The sequence below is a fragment of the Capricornis sumatraensis genome, chromosome 19 (genome assembly GCF_032405125.1).
Source record: "Capricornis sumatraensis isolate serow.1 chromosome 19, serow.2, whole genome shotgun sequence".
Lineage (NCBI taxonomy): Eukaryota > Metazoa > Chordata > Mammalia > Artiodactyla > Bovidae > Capricornis > Capricornis sumatraensis.
Genome location: NC_091087.1, coordinates 33,434,062 through 33,452,060, shown reverse-complemented (window position 1 = coordinate 33,452,060; position 17,999 = coordinate 33,434,062). Strand labels below are relative to the sequence as shown.

At 49.2% G+C, this 17,999-nt stretch overlaps 1 protein-coding gene across 1 annotated transcript in view; it reads right to left on the bottom strand.

Moving 5' to 3' along the window:
* Positions 1-11,996, bottom strand: part of FAH (fumarylacetoacetate hydrolase) — a 32,463-nt gene extending 20,467 nt beyond the window's left edge. The window contains exons 1-4 of the mRNA XM_068991180.1: positions 11,875-11,996; positions 8,021-8,131; positions 6,220-6,341; positions 5,656-5,705 (exon numbers count right to left, since the gene is read on the bottom strand). Coding sequence (XP_068847281.1) covers positions 5,656-5,705; positions 6,220-6,341; positions 8,021-8,131; positions 11,875-11,955 — 364 coding nt within the window. The 5' untranslated portion in view covers positions 11,956-11,996. The remainder of the gene's footprint in view (positions 1-5,655; positions 5,706-6,219; positions 6,342-8,020; positions 8,132-11,874) is intronic.
* Positions 11,997-17,999: the final 6,003 nt, after the last annotated feature.

Here is a 17,999-nt window from a genome sequence, read left to right as displayed (position 1 = left end):
ACCGCTGAGCCACCGGATGAAGGATGAGAAGAGAGAAAAGTCTACGAGGGTCCGTTAGAGCGGGGGCACCCTGAGCTTTCATGGCTGCTTTCCATCTTCAGTCCCATAGCACAGACAGAACAGCTGAGATATTTGTTAGAAGCATAGACCCATAACAAGAAGGCACCACTGGCCAACTGGAAGTCTCAAGGGATCCTGGAAGTCAAGCACTGAGCCAAAATCCAGAGCCCCCCCCCACCCCCCCGCAGAGATGGGAAGGCAGGGCGGGGGCTGAAGAGACTGCAGGGGATTGAGTCCCTGTTGGCCATTCCCATCTTTACCCAGCTTCGCCCAAGCAGCCAATAGCAGGAGACTGTGCCTGGGCTAAGGGAGCTGAGGTCATGCCCCCAGAGACTTCAGCACTAGGGAGAAGCAGGGCAGCCTCCTCACAACCATGAAACAAAACCAGAGCTCCCCATCAGAAGTAGACCACGCCCCTTTCCTTGGGGCTGGTTACAGGAAGAGCTGCATTCACCAGCACCTGAAGGGGGAGAGTTTCCTACACAAATAAAGATGAGCACAAAGGACTTCCCTGGTGGTCCAGTGGTTAAGAATTTGCCTTCCAATGCAGAGGATGTGGGTTCAATCCCGGGTCAAAGAACTAAGATCTCCCATGCTACAGGGCAACTAAGCCTGCATGTTGCAAAGAAGACCCAGTGCAACCCCAAAAAAGATGAGCACAAAAAACCCAGACTCACCAAACATCCAGAAGAATCCTCACCATGAGAGAGGTACTAATTCAACTCACAAAAGAAATGAGAGAGGAAGCAGGATTAATAGAGACACCAGGAGACTGAAAAAGAAGCATCCTTTAGCGGGCCTCCCGCGAGTCCAGTGGTTAAGACTCCATGCTTCCAGGGCAGGGGGCACAGGTTTGATCCCTGGCCAGGAAACTAAGATCCCATATGCCTTATGACAGGGCAGGAAAAAAAAAAGAAGAATCCTTTAATATATATAATAAAAATGGATGTCACATCCACAAATCAAGAAGGGGTCTTCGGGGGACTTCCCTGGCAGTCCAGTGGTTCAGACTCCGTGCTTCCAATGCAGGGAGTGCGCTGGGTGCAGGTTCAGACCCTGGTCAGGGAACTGAGATCCCAGATGTGTGGCCAAAAAAATAATTAAAAAAATTTTTTTTAAAGAAGAGGTCTTTGGGGGAAAAAAATAATCTGGGATCTTAAAAATGAAAAGTGGCTGGACTGCACCCACCTCAGAGTCAGGGAGGGGGTCCTGGGCTCCTGCCTGCCCTCCTCCCTCCCTGGGGAACCCTGGCTAGGTTCCTACCATTTGTTGCTGGATATGCGGAACCCTCTCGCATGATGGAAAGCATGTAAGACACAGAAAATCACTTACAGAAAAACAAAACTCAACATTATAGCTCTTCTCTTAGTAACAGAAACATGGAAACAAGTGCCTTTTATTTCATAAAATCATAGGTCTCAGGGCCAGAAGGAACCTGCTTTAAAACAATGCCTTCAGGTAGATCATTCTATTGTCATTTCATAGATGAGCAAGGCCCACACAGTAGACAACATGCCCAAACCTCCCTGTGAATTCTGACTCTGCTGTTTCTTGGCTATGTGTGGCCTTAAGAAAGTCCCTTTGATGCTTTAGAACTCAGTTTCTCCATTGGGAGTAATAATGCCAATCACAGGCATATCGATACAGTAAAGGCAATGATACATCTATACAATATATGTTATCATAGTGCTTGGCACAATGTTGCTTTTGCTGTGCTCAGTCATGTCCAACTCTTTGCAACCCCATGGACTACAGCGCACCAGGCTCCTCTTTCCATGAGATTCTCCAGGCAAGAATACTGGAGTGGGTTGCCATTTCCTTCTCCAGAGAATCTTCCCAACCCAGGCTAAGTCTTTACCACTGAGCCATCGGGGAAGCCCATCCTTGGCACATAGCAGGCCCCAAACAAAATACCTTCCCTTACCCCACTGGGAGTCACTGCTGCCATTATTCCACTTTCAATTTCTCCTTTGAGAGAATCCAGGCAGACTCAAAGACTGAATCTTTTTTTAAATCATAATCTTTCCAAAAAATTATAAAAACTTGTCTGACACACTATGAAGTGTAGTAGAAGTATATGTCACTCCAGCATTTACTTTAGAACAACACGGTGCTGAATTTTGCAATAAGACCTGCCAAGGTAGGAGCCCAGGGTAGAACCAGCACACCATTTCAGAGCATTCCTGCCAAAGAAAATTAACAGCTTCTACTTCCTTGTTTGTTCTCAGTTCAGTCCAGTTCAGTCGCTTAGTCGTGTCTGACTCTTTGCAACCCCATGAATCGCAGCATGCAGGCCTCCCTGTCCATCACCAACTCCCGGAGTTCACTCAAACTCATGTCCATCGAGTCCGTGATGCCATCCAGCCATCTCATCCTCTTTCGTCCCCTTCTCCTCCTGCCCCCAATCCCTCCCAGCATCAGAGTCTTTTCCAGTGAGTCAACTCTTCACATGAGGTGGCCAAAGTACTGGAGTTTCAGCTTTAGCATCATTCCTTCCAAAAAACACCCAGGGCTGATCTCCTTGCAGTCCAAGGGACTCTCAAGAGTCTTCTCTAACACCACAGTTCAAAAGCATCAGTTCTTCGGCGCTCGGCTTTGTTCACAGTCCAACTCTCACATCCATACATGACCACAGGAAAAACCATAGCCTTGACTAGATGGACCTTTGTTAGCAAAGAAATGTCTCTGCTTTTGAATATGCTATCTCGGTTGGTCATAACTTTCCTTCCAAGGAGTAAGCGTCTTTTAATTTCATGGCTGCAATCACCATCTGCGGTGATTTTGGAGCCCAGAAAAATAAAGTCTGACACTGTTTTCCACTGTTTCCCCATCTATTTCCCATGAAGTGATGGGACCAGATGCCATGATCTTCATTTTCTGAATGTTGAGCTTTAAGCCAACTTTTTCACTCTCCTCTTTCACTTTCATCAAGAGGCTTTTTAGCTCCTCTTCACTTTCTGCCATAAGGGTGGTGTCATCTGCATATCTGAGGTTATTGATATTTCTCCCGGCAATCTTGATTCCATCTTGTGCTTCTTCCAGCCCAGCGTTTCTTATGATGTATTCTGCATATATGTTAAATAAGCAGGGTGACAATATACAGCCTTGATGTACTCCTTTTCCTATTTGGAACCTGTTCAATGTCCAGTTCTTACTGTTGCTTCCTGACCTGCACACAGGTTTCTCAAGACGCAGGTCAGGCGGTCTGGTATTCCCATCTCCTTCAGAATTTTCCACAGTTTATTGTGATCAACACAGTCAAAGGCTCTGGCATGGTTAATAAAGCAGAAATAGATGTTTTTCTGGAACTCTCTCTCTTTTCCAGTGATCCAGCAGATGTTGGCAATTTGATCTCTGGTTCCTCTGCCTTTTCTAAAACCAGCTTGAACATCTGGAAGTTCACAGTTCATGTATTGCTGAAGCCTGGCTTGGAGAATTATCTATACACAAAATCCATTTCATGATCACTTAAAAAGGACTGGAAAAATGGTGTCCAGGCCAGGTTATAAAACAGTGAGAGAGGAAGAACCCCAGCCACACACCCACTCACTCCACACCCCAGCCAGTGGTGCTTACAGCCCGGTTTAGTGGGCAGGACCTCCTGTTCCAAAAAGCTGAAAATAATAGGGGGGACAATGTCATGTACTGGATACCCAGTGATACACTTAAAAATCATGAAGATGGTAAATGCTGTGTAATGTGTATTTTACCACAATTTTTAAAACATTTTTTTAAAGACCTCTTAGACCACAAAGCTGAGTGGTTTGTTTTATGTGTGTGTGCGCCACATGGCATATGAGATTCTAGTTCCCTGACCGGGGATCGAACCCGTGCCCCCTGCATTGGAAGCATCGAATCTTAAGCACTGAACGACTTGGGAAGTCTCTGATTTTCATTTAATAAAAGAATACATGTTACGAAAAAATAATATGAGGGAAAGAATGAGGGGGAATACCAGCTGAGATAGACACAGTAGACCTGCATATGGGGTGATGTTATTTATATGAAATTACTAGAGGTAAAACGGGACAGGCCACGGTTGCCTGGAGTGACAGCAGGGACTGACTACAAACAGACACTTTGTGCTGACTGAGTGTTTCCCAGTGTGACGGTGGGAATGACTGCACAGCGGCATATATTGTCTAAAACTCATTAAACTGCACACTGACAATGGGAGGATTGTGGGCTGTGAAAGTCATACCTCAGGAAAGCTGCTGCAAAGGCAGAGCATTTAGAAAGAAGTCAAAAAAGGGAAGAACCAGGAGAAAGGGCATGAAGGGGGTATGGGAGGAGAAGCGGGGAGCCCAGCGGTGACGATTAGAAGGGAAACAATTCCATTCTCACTACACTCAGGTTTGAGCTATGAGCTTCTGAGCACAGCATCTCAACTGCCTTTCATCCTCAAACCCTCAGATGAGGGGCAGCAAATATACTGCACCTGTGTGTGCCTGTCTTCTGGAAGATTATCCTCAAGGTAGGCCTTGGGGTCTGCCTTGACAGACCCCAAGGGGCCACAGAAACGGGGGCAGAGGCAGAAGGCACATCTTCCCAGAAGGACTAGCAGGACCACCTGGCCTCTCAGCACCCAGGAGCCCAGGCTGACTTAGCAGGCAGGCGCCCACCCCCCCGGGCTGGTGGACAAGGAGGAAGGGCTCAGCCTTCTGCCTGATTGTAACTCTCTGCTTTGGGCCAAGAGGGTTTGGACAACTGTAATTGTGTGTGTGTGTGTGTGTGTGTGTATGTGTGTGTGTGTGTTTGTGTGTGTGTGTGTGTAGAAATTCTCCAGAATGGCTCAGTGGGTAAAGAATCTGCCTGCAGTATAGGAGATGCGGGTTTGATCCCTGGGTCAGGAAGATCCCGTGGAAGAGGAATTGGCAACCCACTCCAGTATTCTGGCCCGGATAATTCCACAGACAGAGGAGCCTGGTGGGCTACAGCCCAAGGGGTATCAGGGTCAGATATGACAGTATCAGCAGCAGCAGCAGCAGCAGCAGCATCATATATATAAAATTTATTAGGCTGTGCCTGGTCTTACGGCTTGTGGGACCTAGCTCCCTGATCAGGGATGGAACCTGGGCCCCCTGCATTGGGAGCATGGAGTCCTAGCCACTGGACCCCCAGGAAAGTCCCTGGACAGCTGCAAATTTCAGACTGAAACTCCAATTAGACATCCAACCCACGGCTCAACCTGGGGCCCTCCAGGACCCTCCGGCCTCTCTCCTCAAAGCTGCTGACTCATGGACTGAGCTCTGAGCACCACCTGGGGCCCTCCAGGACCCTCCAGCCTCTCTCCTCAAAGCTGCTGACTCATGGACTGAGCTCTGAGCACCCCCATCACAGCCCTTTGGGAAAGGAGAGTGAGTTCCTGCATACACAGGGAGCCAGGGAGCCAGCTACAAATCTAAGCAGTTAGCAACTACCCTCGGCGAAAGTGCTGGATTTTAGAGAAGCCTGGGTCAACGCTGGGCCTGGGTCCCTGATGGGGAGGCGTTGACAGCCCCAGAGCCCCTCCTCCGGGACCTTCCCCACAGGAAGCAGGGACAGGGCCCTGGGCAGGCTGCTCCACGCACATCCTGTTAGAGAGACTAGACTTACCAATGGCGGCCGGAAGATACATCGTAGCGGAAGCCTGAGATGTGAAGGCACTGAAACACAAAAGAAGGGGCTTCAAGGTCAAGCATGCAGCAAAGCAGGGTCCCTGCTCTGGCCATCTGCAGACTCAGCCTGGATCATTCCCCAAACCCTGCTCATACTCTGCAGCGAGCACTTCCAGGCGGGCCTGGCGCCTCACCAGGATGGACATTCACCTGCTAAAGGCAAGGGGCCTCCCTCCTGCTTCTGTGTTCCATTCTAGGAAACGAACCAACTACCCCTAGTTTAGAGACCAGACAAGCACATGAATGATGCTGATGAGGAATAGTTGAGTGAAAAGGGAGGGGGCCAGGGGCGGGGGGCCAGACATGGCCTGGACACCCCAGTCCATCCAGAGAGGTAATTCCCATTGACCCAGAGCCCTCCCACCAAAATGTACCCCAGGTGGGAGCCAGATGAGGCCAAAACAGCCGGGCCATGACTCAGAATTCCCTAATGACCACAATGTCCCCCTCTGCCCAGGCAGATCTCCTCGTCCCTGCCCACCAAGGACCACCGACTCCTCACCGCTGCCGAAGCTCCACGTCATCTCTGAGCCTGGCTTGGCCGGCAGACAGCAGGTTCTGCAAGAATGCTCTCGCCTCCTTCCAGGCAGCCTGACCCAGGCCCATGAAGCTGTTGAGAGTTGGCTAGGACCAAGATGGGGAAGAAGAAAAGGAGATCACCGGTGGGAAAGCCCCTTGCACTACCCCTCCTGTTGACAGGAGCCAGCCTAGCAGCTCTCTGGGGCCCCTGTCACTTATTTCCAGTTCAAACCCTCAGGACTTTAGTTCTTAGTTCCATCATTTATTCATCAAGTGGAGGAGATGTGTCATTGTTCCTATTGGGGTTTCATCCCCACATGGCCTTATAGGCAATTGGCCAACCACAAGAGCTGCCTTCTGGGATGGCTGCCCCGTTAAGCTTGGCCCAGCCTGCAATGAAAATGGCTCGTTCCTCCAGCGGAGGCCTTCAGTCTGCAGGGGTCTTGCACCAACCCCCCCTCACATAAGCTAAGAAGAGGTTTCCAAGCCACTGAGGTGCAGCCTAAAAGGCACTTGTGGATTTTCAAGGCCAGAGTTCCAGTCCTGGCTCCAATCCTTGCAGCCATGTGACCTGGGAAAATTTGTCTTGTTTCAAATTAGACCCTCATCAAATCTAATGAGGATGCCATTCCTATGCCAGAGGGTCGTTGTGAGCACTGAATGAGAGGTATGTGTAAAACTCCTGATGCATAGGGAGGTACTCAATAAATATCACCTTCCTTCCGTGGAAGGAGAGGATGCGCATCAAAGCACTTAGACAGGGACTTCCCTGGTGTTCCAGTGGCTAAGATTCTGCACTTCCAGTAGAGAGGGCCTGAGTTTGATCCCTGGTCAGGGAAATAGATCCCACATGCTGCAAAGACTCTACACACAGCAACAAAGACACCCCATGCTGCAACTAAGACCTGTGCAAATAAGTAAATAAATATTTTTTTTAAAAAAAGCATTTGACCATTCACAGGGAAGTACATTCACATCCATTGACCATGTACATGTCCTTCAGGCTGACTTCTACAGTGGTGGCAACACAGAGGACACTTGGGGCCAGCTGTCCATTCCTCCTAGGCTGTATTTAAACCTAGAGAGCAGAGCTCCTGGCTCCCTCCCTCAGAGGGCCCAGCACCAGCCTGGAACAAGCAGAGACTCAAGCATCTTAAAATGAGGATTGGAGAGCTTCATGTCAGGGACAACTGGGGAGGGCCCAGGCCTGTGGAGAGACTGATAGTCATCTCACCTCGGAACTCACCCTACAGGGTCCCAAGGCTGCCTCCTGACAACCTGTCCATCTCATAACAACCTCAAACTTATCCCAGGAGTCTACCTGCAACGTATGACACCCAGGTTTGATCCCTGGGCCAGGAAGATCCCCTGGAGGAGGGCATGGCAACCCACTCCAGTATTCTTGCCTGGAGAATCCCATGGACAAAGGAGCCTGGCCAGCTATAGTCCATGGGATTGAAAAGAGCTGGACACAACTGAATTACTGACTATCCACAGAAAATCCCTGAGATCTCAAGGCACCACCACTGTCAGAAATGCAAGGCAGGGACTTCTCTGGTGGTCCAAGACTGCACACTCCCAATACAGGGGGCCTGGATTCGATCTCTGGTCAGGGAACTAGATCCCCATTACGCAACAAAGATCCTGCCTGCCATATCTAAGGCCTGGCACAGCTAAATAGATTTTTAAAAAGGAAAGAAATGGAAGGTAAAGACCATTTTCTTAGTGGCATTTGCAACAAATGGCCACTGAGATCCAGGGCAAGCCACATCCCAGTGTTCTACCTTATTGAAGACATCCTGGTGTGGGGAGAGAATCGGCCCAGTGAAGAGGTGCTTGATGACACTGAGGTCCAGGATCTGGTCCCCAATGGCCACGCCGATCCTTGGTCTTGGCTGGAAGGAAGATGGCATGGTCAGTACTGGAAGCAGTTGGCCAGGCTGGGCTCACTTACCCAGCAAGTCTGTCTATCTAAGAGCCCAAGGGCCCTGCTTTATAGATGGGCCTCTGTGGAGAGGAAGGGCTTCCCAGGTGGCTCAATGGATAAAGAACCTGCTTGCAATGTAGCAGATGCAGGAGATTCAGGTTCTACTGCCAGGTCAGGAAGATCCCTTGGAGGAGGGCATGGCAACCCACTCCAGTATTCTTGCCTGGAGAATCCTATGGACAGAGAGGCCTGGGGGGCTCAATCCAAGGGGTTGCAAAGAGTCCAACACAACTGAAACGACTATGCGTGCATGCACACTGTGGAGAGGGGCTGAGGAATTGAATCCTTAGCACCATACCCCAGCTGCTTGTGCCTCTCAGAGGGCTGAAATTGACCTTGTCATCTCTGTCTGGGCAGAGCCTGGCACCATCTCTGCCTCGAGGACACAAAGAGGAAAGAATCTGTTTCCTGCATAATCCAAGACCCTTATCCAGACAAAGTCCCCAACAAAGTTTCTCAGGTGTCACTTAAATGCCTCTGGTGACAGACAGCTCACCACCTCACCAGTCAACTGTTTTATTTCTTAGGTTAAACCTAGGCCTTCTCTTAGGGCAACTCCTCTGCACAGCAGAGCAGAGAGTGTCCCAGGCACAGAGGAAGGTCAGGGACTTGGGCTAATGTACTCTGTTATGGCTCAATCAGAGCAGAGTTCAGGTCACGAGGGAGCAGGAAGCCAGACTGTTCAGAACATTCGAGGGAAGTTCCTTTCTGCACCATCAGATTCAGGCTTCAAGCCTGAGTATGAAGATGTCTCAAGTGTTTGGCAAAGCCTGGCCTTTGTCCCCACAGCGCTGAACTTGGTTTATCAACGAGGAATCCAAGAGGGACTTCCCTGGTGGTCCAGTCGTTAAGAATCTGCCTTGCAATGCAGGGGACATAGGTTTGATCCCTAGACAGGGAACTAGGATCCCTCATGCCAAGGAGCATCTAAACCCACATGCCACGAATACTGAGCCCACATGCCAGTGTGCAGCAACTAAATACCTCATATGACACAATGAAGATCCCACGAGCCACAACTAAGATCCGGCACAGCCAAATAAATAAATAGAAAGTGTTTGACTCTTGGTGAAGCTTTAAAAAAAACAAACAAACAAAGAAGGAACCTGAGAGCATGTCTACAGACTCAACCAGCTGGGCTCGTCCTGAGTTGAGCTTCCAGTTCTCCTGAACTACCAGCTTTGCCACCTCAGGTCCAGTGAGTTTAAGAGGTTGGGCTAATGGTTGGCTTTATCTCTACTGGCTGCTCATTGTCAAGGACTAAGAAAAGATGGTTACCTCTCCATGCACGTTAGCCCCTGGGACAGGTGTAGACCAGAGCCACATCCTTACCTGGCCCTGAGGCTCCAGGCCAACAGGGAAGAGGCTGCCTGGAGAACCAAGCGCCTCATTTCCAGCTCCATTGCTAGCTCCCTGGGCCTCAGGCTCCCTGGACAATGAGCTGGGCCACCTGGACCCTGGGGGATGCCCCGTAAGGGGATCTGCAGATAGACCCTTGAGCCATTTCTCTGACCCTGGCACTCACACTCTGCTGGAGGAAGAAGGGATCTGAGGCCACTAGCAGTAGCCAAGACCTAATCATAAGGGTGGCTGCCTGCTTCCTCAGCTCTAAGTAAAGGTGAGACGTGGCCCATATGTCCCAGCACTGACCCTAGGACTCAAGATATCGAGTCCCTCCATTAATTGTTGGAACTTCTCTTTTTTTTATGGCAGTATACTTGCTCTACAATTTTGTTTAGCTTCTGCTATACAGCGAAGTGAATCAGCCATTTGTACATATATCTCCATCCCACCCCTCTAAGTCATCACAGAGCACCAAGCTGAGCTTCCTAAGCTATAAAACAGCTTTCCACTAGTAGTGTACATATGTCAAGAATACTGGAGTGGGTTGCCATTTCCTCCTCCAGAGGATCTTCCCAACCCAGGGATCAAACCCACGCCTCTTACATCTCCTGCATTGGCAGGCAGGTTCTTTACCACTAGCGCCACGTGGGAACCCTTGTTCACTACTGTTCCACCCAAATGATGCATGGTTGGCCTCTGGCATAGAGGAGAAAGAGGACTCTGCCTTGGCGACCTGACCAGTCTGAAGAGGCGGTCACCACCTCTGGAATGTCCAGCGCCTGCAGCCAGAGCGTCGACACAGCCAGTTCCACTTGAAGGGCCTCAGCCTTCTGGAATGCCAAGGGAGCCAACTCACAACCCTCAGCATTCTTTTCAGAAGCAGTGAACCTCTGTACAGTGGCTGTCCTTGCACAGTCTAATATGAAAACAGCTGGGGTATGGAGTCTGCAAGCCACTGGCCACACTCTAAGGAGCATTCATTCTAGAGTTCTCTAGGATAGCAAGTCAGAGCACGTCCCCTGCCTCTTGCAAAGGCTTCTACCCAAGCGATTTGGCCTCCAGATTTGCACCCTGAGAAGTGCAGACCCTTGGCTGAGAGCAGAATGTCAGAGGAGTGCAGAGGGAAGGCTGGCCAGCAGAGTGTGCTTGGCCAACATAGGTTAAGGTTTAACATGCCTCAGGCCCTTCAGGGGACTTAACCTTTGGCATCCTTGCGACATCTAGTCAGGCTTGGCAGTTGTGAAACCACATGCTGACTCTTCTAGATCCAAGCATTTGCTGCACATGGGGACAAGGATCAGTCATGGGGGTGGGAAACCACTTTCCAGAAGATGCTAACTGCCACAGGCTCTGTTTAGCAAACGGTTCCTGAACACTGTTGGGTCCAAGCAGGTTTGGGAGTTCGAGGCTTCTCAGAGCTAATCAAGAGAGCTAGGAGCAGAAAGCTAAGTCAAAAATGCCATGAATAAATCCAAGGGAATCTGCTTTCCCCACCCACGGAAATTTTTATATATTTGATGATAAACCCCACAGTTTTCAAGATTTCTTTCTGCCCATCAGACTACACTAAGTGAAATTTCATTTCCCTACCCACAAAGGGCTTCTTTTGATCAGCAGGGAATGCCAGGGAGCCCAAGAAGCTGAAAGAAGGCCAGCTGGAGAAAAAGAAATTAACCTCTTGGATCCCAGGGCTCTGATGTGAATGAATTCATCCTTCTGAGTTACTAAATATACCGGGTCAATGAATATGTCTAGGGTTAGGGGCTAACATGGAGGATGAACAACCGGCCATAATGTGGTGTCTCCAGGGAAGAAAACAAAGCGAAATGACTTCGGAGTAGACAGTATGACTGCGCTTCAACTTCTCTGTAATAATAATATTTAATATAACTTGCTCTGCTTGCCTGAGAGGGAGAGCCATGCTTCATTCTGCATTTAATTTTCTTGCAAATGTGCAGAAACAGGCTGCCGGTTTCAACTCACATCTGGAAAGCTACCTGGAGGGATCTGAACCAACAGCAGGAGGAATCCGAACCAACATTCACCCTCGGCGATCAGCCCCAGCCTCCAGCCCCCTCCCATCGCACTCCCAGGAGGAGAGGCACCGCTCATGGCGCCCCAGCGATCCCGGGGGTCTTCGCCAGGGACGACGAGCCAGGAAACGACGGGCCCCACATCCAGCTCGGTCGGGTGCCGGCAAGAGGGGGCAAGGCTGGACTGAGGCCAGGGGCGGGGCAGGAGGGTGGGGGTCCCGAGCGGAGGGGACGCCCTCCCTCCCCGCTCCCGGAAGCGAGCGCAGCAGCTCACGTTGCCTCGGGTGGAGAAGACGCCGTAGGGCAGGTTGTGGATGGGGAAGTCAGAATCCTCGGCCACCGGGACGAAGGACATGCTGGCGAGCACGGAACAGGGAGACAGGGTGCGCGCGGCCTGCGGGACAGGACTCGCTGAGACTGGCAGGCAGGGCCACGCCCCCTGCGGACTCCGCCCCCTCAGACCCCCCGCCTCCCGCCAGAGCTGACCCGGTGACATAGCAGGGCCCGGCCCGCCCCTTTCGAGGGCCCCGCCCCTCCAAGAGCCCCTCCCACAAGAGACGTCCCTCACGGGCCCCCGCCCACTAAGGGACCGCGCCTTTCCGGGCCCCGCCCACCAAGAGAACGCCCCTCCCGGGGCCCCGCCCACCACAAGACCTCCCCTTCTAGAGCCCCGCCTCCCCTGGGGCCCCGCCCCTCCACGAGGCCTGTGCCTCAGCAAATTCCAGCCCCGCAATATCCATCCTGTCCCTCCCACTACAGCTTGCCTCTGCGCAGCCCAGCCTCCTCTTTGAGGGCCCTCCGACCTCGGTCCAGCTGCCGGGGGCAGGGCCCTTGTTCCTACCGAGAGCAACACCCATCTTGGCATTTAAGGCTCTGCCCCGGGTGACTTCAGCCTCATCCCGCACCCCCCACCTCGCACCCCACCCCACCCCGCCCCGCCCCCTGCTGCATGGCCCGATCTTCAGCTCAGCACGAGCTCAGCACGAGCCTAGTCGGGTGTCCTGGTCACATCAGCCAGACGGCGCTTCCGGGGCTGGAGCTATGTTTCCAGTCGCATCTTTTCTGCCTTCGTCAGCTATGCTCGTCTGTCAGCTATGGCATTTCCACTTTATCGGTGAAAGGAACAGGCACGCCTGTTTGGAAGGCCTAAACTAATGAAATTTAATATTCTAGAAAATATGTCACCTGTTTATTTCACATTCCAGAGTTTAAATGACATTGATAAGCTGTTTGACCTTGGGCAAGTTACTGAACCCCTTTCTGTCTCAGCTCTCTTCTCTGAATGAGGTTGATGATAATGGTTCCTATTTCACAAAGTTGACAGAACTGAATGAATCGTGGAGCACCTGTGGAGCTTCTGGCATACAGTAGCTCTACCTGTTTGTGTGTAAAGGTTGAAAAGAGAGACTGAAGGGGAAAAATACAGAAAGAAAAGGAAGAGAAGGAAAGGGAATGAGGGAGGAAAAAAGAAGGGAGGGAGGGAGAGAAGAACAAATTTACATGGTAATACTCTTTCCAGTTCTGGAAAGGATGAAGCTAAAAGGATGAAGACTTGAGAGCCACCTCTGAGAGTACCCTCTCCAATCATCTGTTAAAGAATTGTTCAGTTGCTCAGTCCTGTCTGACTCTGCAGCACACCAAGCTTCCCTATCCTTCACTATCTCCCAGAGTTTGCTCAAACTCCTGTCCATTGAGCTGGTGATGCCATCCAACCATCTCATCCTCTGTCGCTCCCTTCTCCTCCTGCCTTCAGTCTTTCCCAACATTATGGTCATTTCCAATGAATTGATTCTTTGCATCAGATGGTCAAGGTATTAGAGCTTCACCTTCAGCATCAGTCCTTCCCATGCATATTCAGGGTTGATTTCCTTTAGGATTGACTGGATTGATCTCCTTGTTGTCCAAGGGACTCTCAAGAGTTTTCTCCAAAAAGAGATTGGATTTCTGTGACAGTCAAATAATGCCTGGCACAGACTTGGTTATCAATTAACTACTTCTTCCTCCCAAGGGACATCCAACCAGAAAGGTAACCATTTCTTAGTATCTGAGTTTTGCTTTTCTTCTTTAGAAGACAATCAAAAAAGGAGAGAATACAGCTGTTAAGGTAAAGTGGTCAGCACTGATGTTTATAATAGGAATGCAAATTTCTCACAAACTTCACAAAGTATTTTTTGGGTGAGTTAAAATTATTAAAGTATAGGCTGCACAATACATATCAACACACAAACGAGTATTTGAAACACTGGCTTTTGATTAATTTGCTTGGCAATTCTCACAACATTAGAGGCAAAAGTTAATGAATTAATTGATATGCAAGCAGAGCTGACTGAATACATTTGAAAACAAATTTAAGCCAAAATCCTACAAATTATTATTTGAAAACAATTTATTTAGTATTTATTTATTTGGCTGTGCCAGGTGTTAGCTGTGGCACGTGGAATCTTTAGTTGTAGCATTTGAACTCTTAGTTCCAGCATGTGGGATCTAGTCCTACTACCAGGGATCAAACCTGGGCCCTCTGCTTCGGGAGTGCAGAGTTTTAGCCACTGGGCCACCAGGGAAGTCCCCTAGAAATTATTTTAAAAGAGCATTTTAAAGATTGAAGAATCATCCTCAGGTTTGTAAATATAACCCTTTCCCTTCAAAAACATTTCATAATGAATAGAAAGATCAGAAAGTAAATAAGAAGTTGCACCTCCTTTTCCCACATCTTGCCCTATATCTCCTGTCATCCACTGTCCAGCTCCCTAAATCAGATTCAATTATCTTCATTATTGAAGCATGCATTTGTCAACAGCCAGTTCCAAATCCCCCAGCAGTTCTTCCCTGTCTTCCTGCCTCTGTCCTCACCTCTAAAACAATGCTGCCATTTGAATAAGATCAGCAGTAATGTGCGTACCACGTATCTTGCTGTTAAAATCAAGTACTAAAATTGTGAGTGACAGGTAAAGAGGGAAGCTGGGAGGGGATCAAAGGGAAGGGGAGGGAGGGAAAGGGGAGAGGAGGGAGGGAGGAAAAGAATGTTAGGGAGAGTTCAAGGTTTTGTTTGTCATCACTCTTGTCTGGTCAGCTAGAAGTTTTCAGAAACAAAGGTACATCCAGGGCTCTGAGAACACAGCAGGAGAAGGTTATCTGTGTGGGCGCTTCAGACACACTTTTTTAAAATTGGGGTTTAGTTGCTTTACAATGTTGCCTTGGCTTCTGCTGCACAAGGAAAGCGAATCAGCTATTGTTCAGTTGCTCAGTCCACCGACTCTCTGTGATCCCCTGGACAGCAGCCTGCCACGCTGTCCTTCACTAATCTCCCAGACTTTGCTCAAATTCATGTTTGAGCTGTATGTATACGCATATCCCGTCCTTCTTGAGCCTCCCTCCCACGCCCCCATCCCACCGCTCTATGTCATCACAGAGCATTGAACTGAGCCCCCTGTGCTATACAGCAGCTTCCCGCTAGCTATCTGTTTTACAAACAGGTCATGAAACTCAATATCAAAAAACCCAAACAAACCAATCCACAAATGCGCAGAAGACCTAAATAGACATTTCTGCAAAGAAGACATATAGATGGCCAAAAGGTACACAAAAAATGTTCAGGCACACTTAACCATCCAGGATGCTGTCAGATCCTAGCACAGTTAAAAAGTAGTCAGTAGTCAGGCAAGGGTAAACTCTGCAGTTAGACGGGGAATATAGCCAATATTTTATAATAACTATAAATGGAATATAAGCTTTAAAATTATATCATTATATCACTTATAACATATTGTACATAACTATACTTCAATTTTTAAAAATTATTTTCAGAGTTAGGAAGGCTGTCCTGCAGGTTGGCTTGGAAGGAGGAGGGGCTGGGTCGGTAGGAATATGTGAGATAAGATGGCCTGGAATCAGAAGGCCTGGGATGAGGGGATGTTACAAGAGGGGCTAGCTGCTGACCCCCTTCCCTAGGCCCAGCAATGATTGAGGCTGACCAGTGATTACCCTGTAAGAGGCTCAGTCTGCCTCAGCCTCTTCTTGGTTCTCATCTCCTGTTCTGAGTACCTCTGCCAAAGCTGGACCTTGGTTTTGGTTAAGTCTGCCCTGGGAAAGAAGGAATGAAGGGCAGTCTCTGGCAATGGTAGGTGGTCGACTCATTTTCTGTCGTGGTCCCTGTGCAGGCTGGAAAAGAATTTTCAGACATAAGGTGGAATGAGAGGAGAACAGTTTATTACAGTAGAGGCCCTGTTGGAACAGCGGGCAGGCTCAAGGGAGAGCTGACACTTTTCATGGGCTAGCAACCAATTTTTATAGCCTCAAGATGAAGAAAATTCCTGCTGGGAGGGTTGCATTAAGTAGGTGATTGGTTAGGATGCTATAGCGTGGGGGTGTGCGTGCGTGCCAAGTCACTTCAGTTGTGTCTGACTCTTTGAGACCCTATGGACTGTAACCTGCCAGGTTCCTCTGTCCATGCGGATTCTCCAGGCAAGAATACTGGCGTGGGTTACCATGCCCTCCTCCAGGGGATCTTCCCAATCAGGGATTGAACCCATGTCTCCTGTGGTTCCTGCACTACAGGCAGATTCTTTACTACTGAGCCACTGGGGAAACCCTATATAGTGGGTATTTTACCTAATTTGGAGTCAGGGAGCTGGTTGGTTTAGGTCAGGGGGGCTCATGGCAACAAGTGCTGTGGGGGTCGGTCAGTTCTGAGAGGACCCTGGCACAGGGCTCTGGATCTGGAACCTCTCCACAGGTTCCAGAAAGAGGGAAAAGAAAGAGGAAAGGGTCCCAGCTCTGCTCTGTGGCTTTGTCAGAGGCCTTCTGCAATGGAGTAACGGAGCAGAAGGCCTCTTCCCCTCCACTCCCCTGTCCGCAGCCTGCCTTTTCTCTCTTAGCCAAAGAGTCAGTTTAATCAGAGAAGTGAGAAAATGCAGAAGCAAAGAAAAGGAGTCAAATAGGACAAAACAATAATTATTTAATCAGTAGGCAAAGTCAAGGGCCTTTCCTTCCTTCTCAAGGGATACAGATAATATTCTGAGCCATATCGTGTGAGCTCTCTTGTACTGATAGATGCTGAAACTGGTACCAGGTGGAAGAAGTTAGCTGCACGATGATCAGACTGTAGGCATGGCATAAGCTGCCACACACTTCCAAGAACTGGCCTCAAAGAAATGGAAACAAATCGACCCTGGAAATGAAATAACTGTACCTAAAACAATCAAGATGACTCTGGTCAGACCACCCATGACCGATTTGAAGATGACTGTGGAGCTGACTGTGTTATTTCTGCATGGAGCCCCCTCCCTCCGTCTATGAGGCCCTGCCCACTGACTGTCCGTGGGGGGCAGCCAGCCTTTGGACAGGAATCTGCCTACCCCACCCCACTCCCTGCTGGCATCCAAAATAAAGCAAACTTTCCTTTCCACCAACCTGGCATCTCCACTGGCTTTTGAGTGAGGAGCAGTCAGACTCTTTATTTTTGGTTCCCCTTCCAGGTACCACCTAATACCTACCGAATTCTAGTGACTCTAGCTGCAAGGCAATGAACTCTTTGGGCTTCCTAGGATGGCTCAGTGGTAAAGATTCCACCTGCCAATGCAAGAAACACAGGAGACTTGGGTTAGATCCCTGTGTTGGAACAATTCCCTGGAGGAAGGCATGGCAACCCACTCCAGTAGTCTTGCCTGGAGAATCCCATAGACAGAGGAGCTTCGTGGGCTATAGTCCATAGAGTGGCCAAGAGTTGGACATGACTACGTGACGAAGCACACACAGTGAACTATTTGCTTGTTCCGTACTGGCCTGGTCTCTCCCCTTAGGGACAGGTACTATCCTACTCTTTCTGTAGCTTTGTTAATGCCCAGCAAAAATGTCTGGCACAGAATAGGTCCTCCATTAATACTTAAGTAAATAATACAAAACTGTTGAATGGCAATTAATCAATAACCAATGAGCACCCCCACCTCATCCAGGCATTGGGAATAGTGCACAACTGCTTCCTTATTTACTGAGCGTGTGCTGTATGAGTGATGGGCCAGGAACTTCCACTGAACACACAAGCTAGTGAAAGCCTAGATTACAAAGCTTCAGTTGTTTGACTCTTTGTGACCCCATGGACTGTAGTCCACCAGGCTCCTCTGTCCATGAGATTCTCCAGGCAAGAATACTGGAGTGGATTGCCATTTCCTTCTCTGATAAAAGCCATGTAGAGAGAAAATCAACCTTTTGGGGGAAGGGCATGGGGCTGATGTGTGAAAAAGGGTGTGGGCGTGAGATGGCTGTAGGGAGAGTAAGATTTCATAGTTTTAAAATAGACTTACCAACCCACTAATTATATATAGTGTCTGAAAGGTACCAAAGCTGTTCTCCATTTGGAAAAAAAGTTGAAGTAAATAACTTGCAAGTACACTATATTTTCTT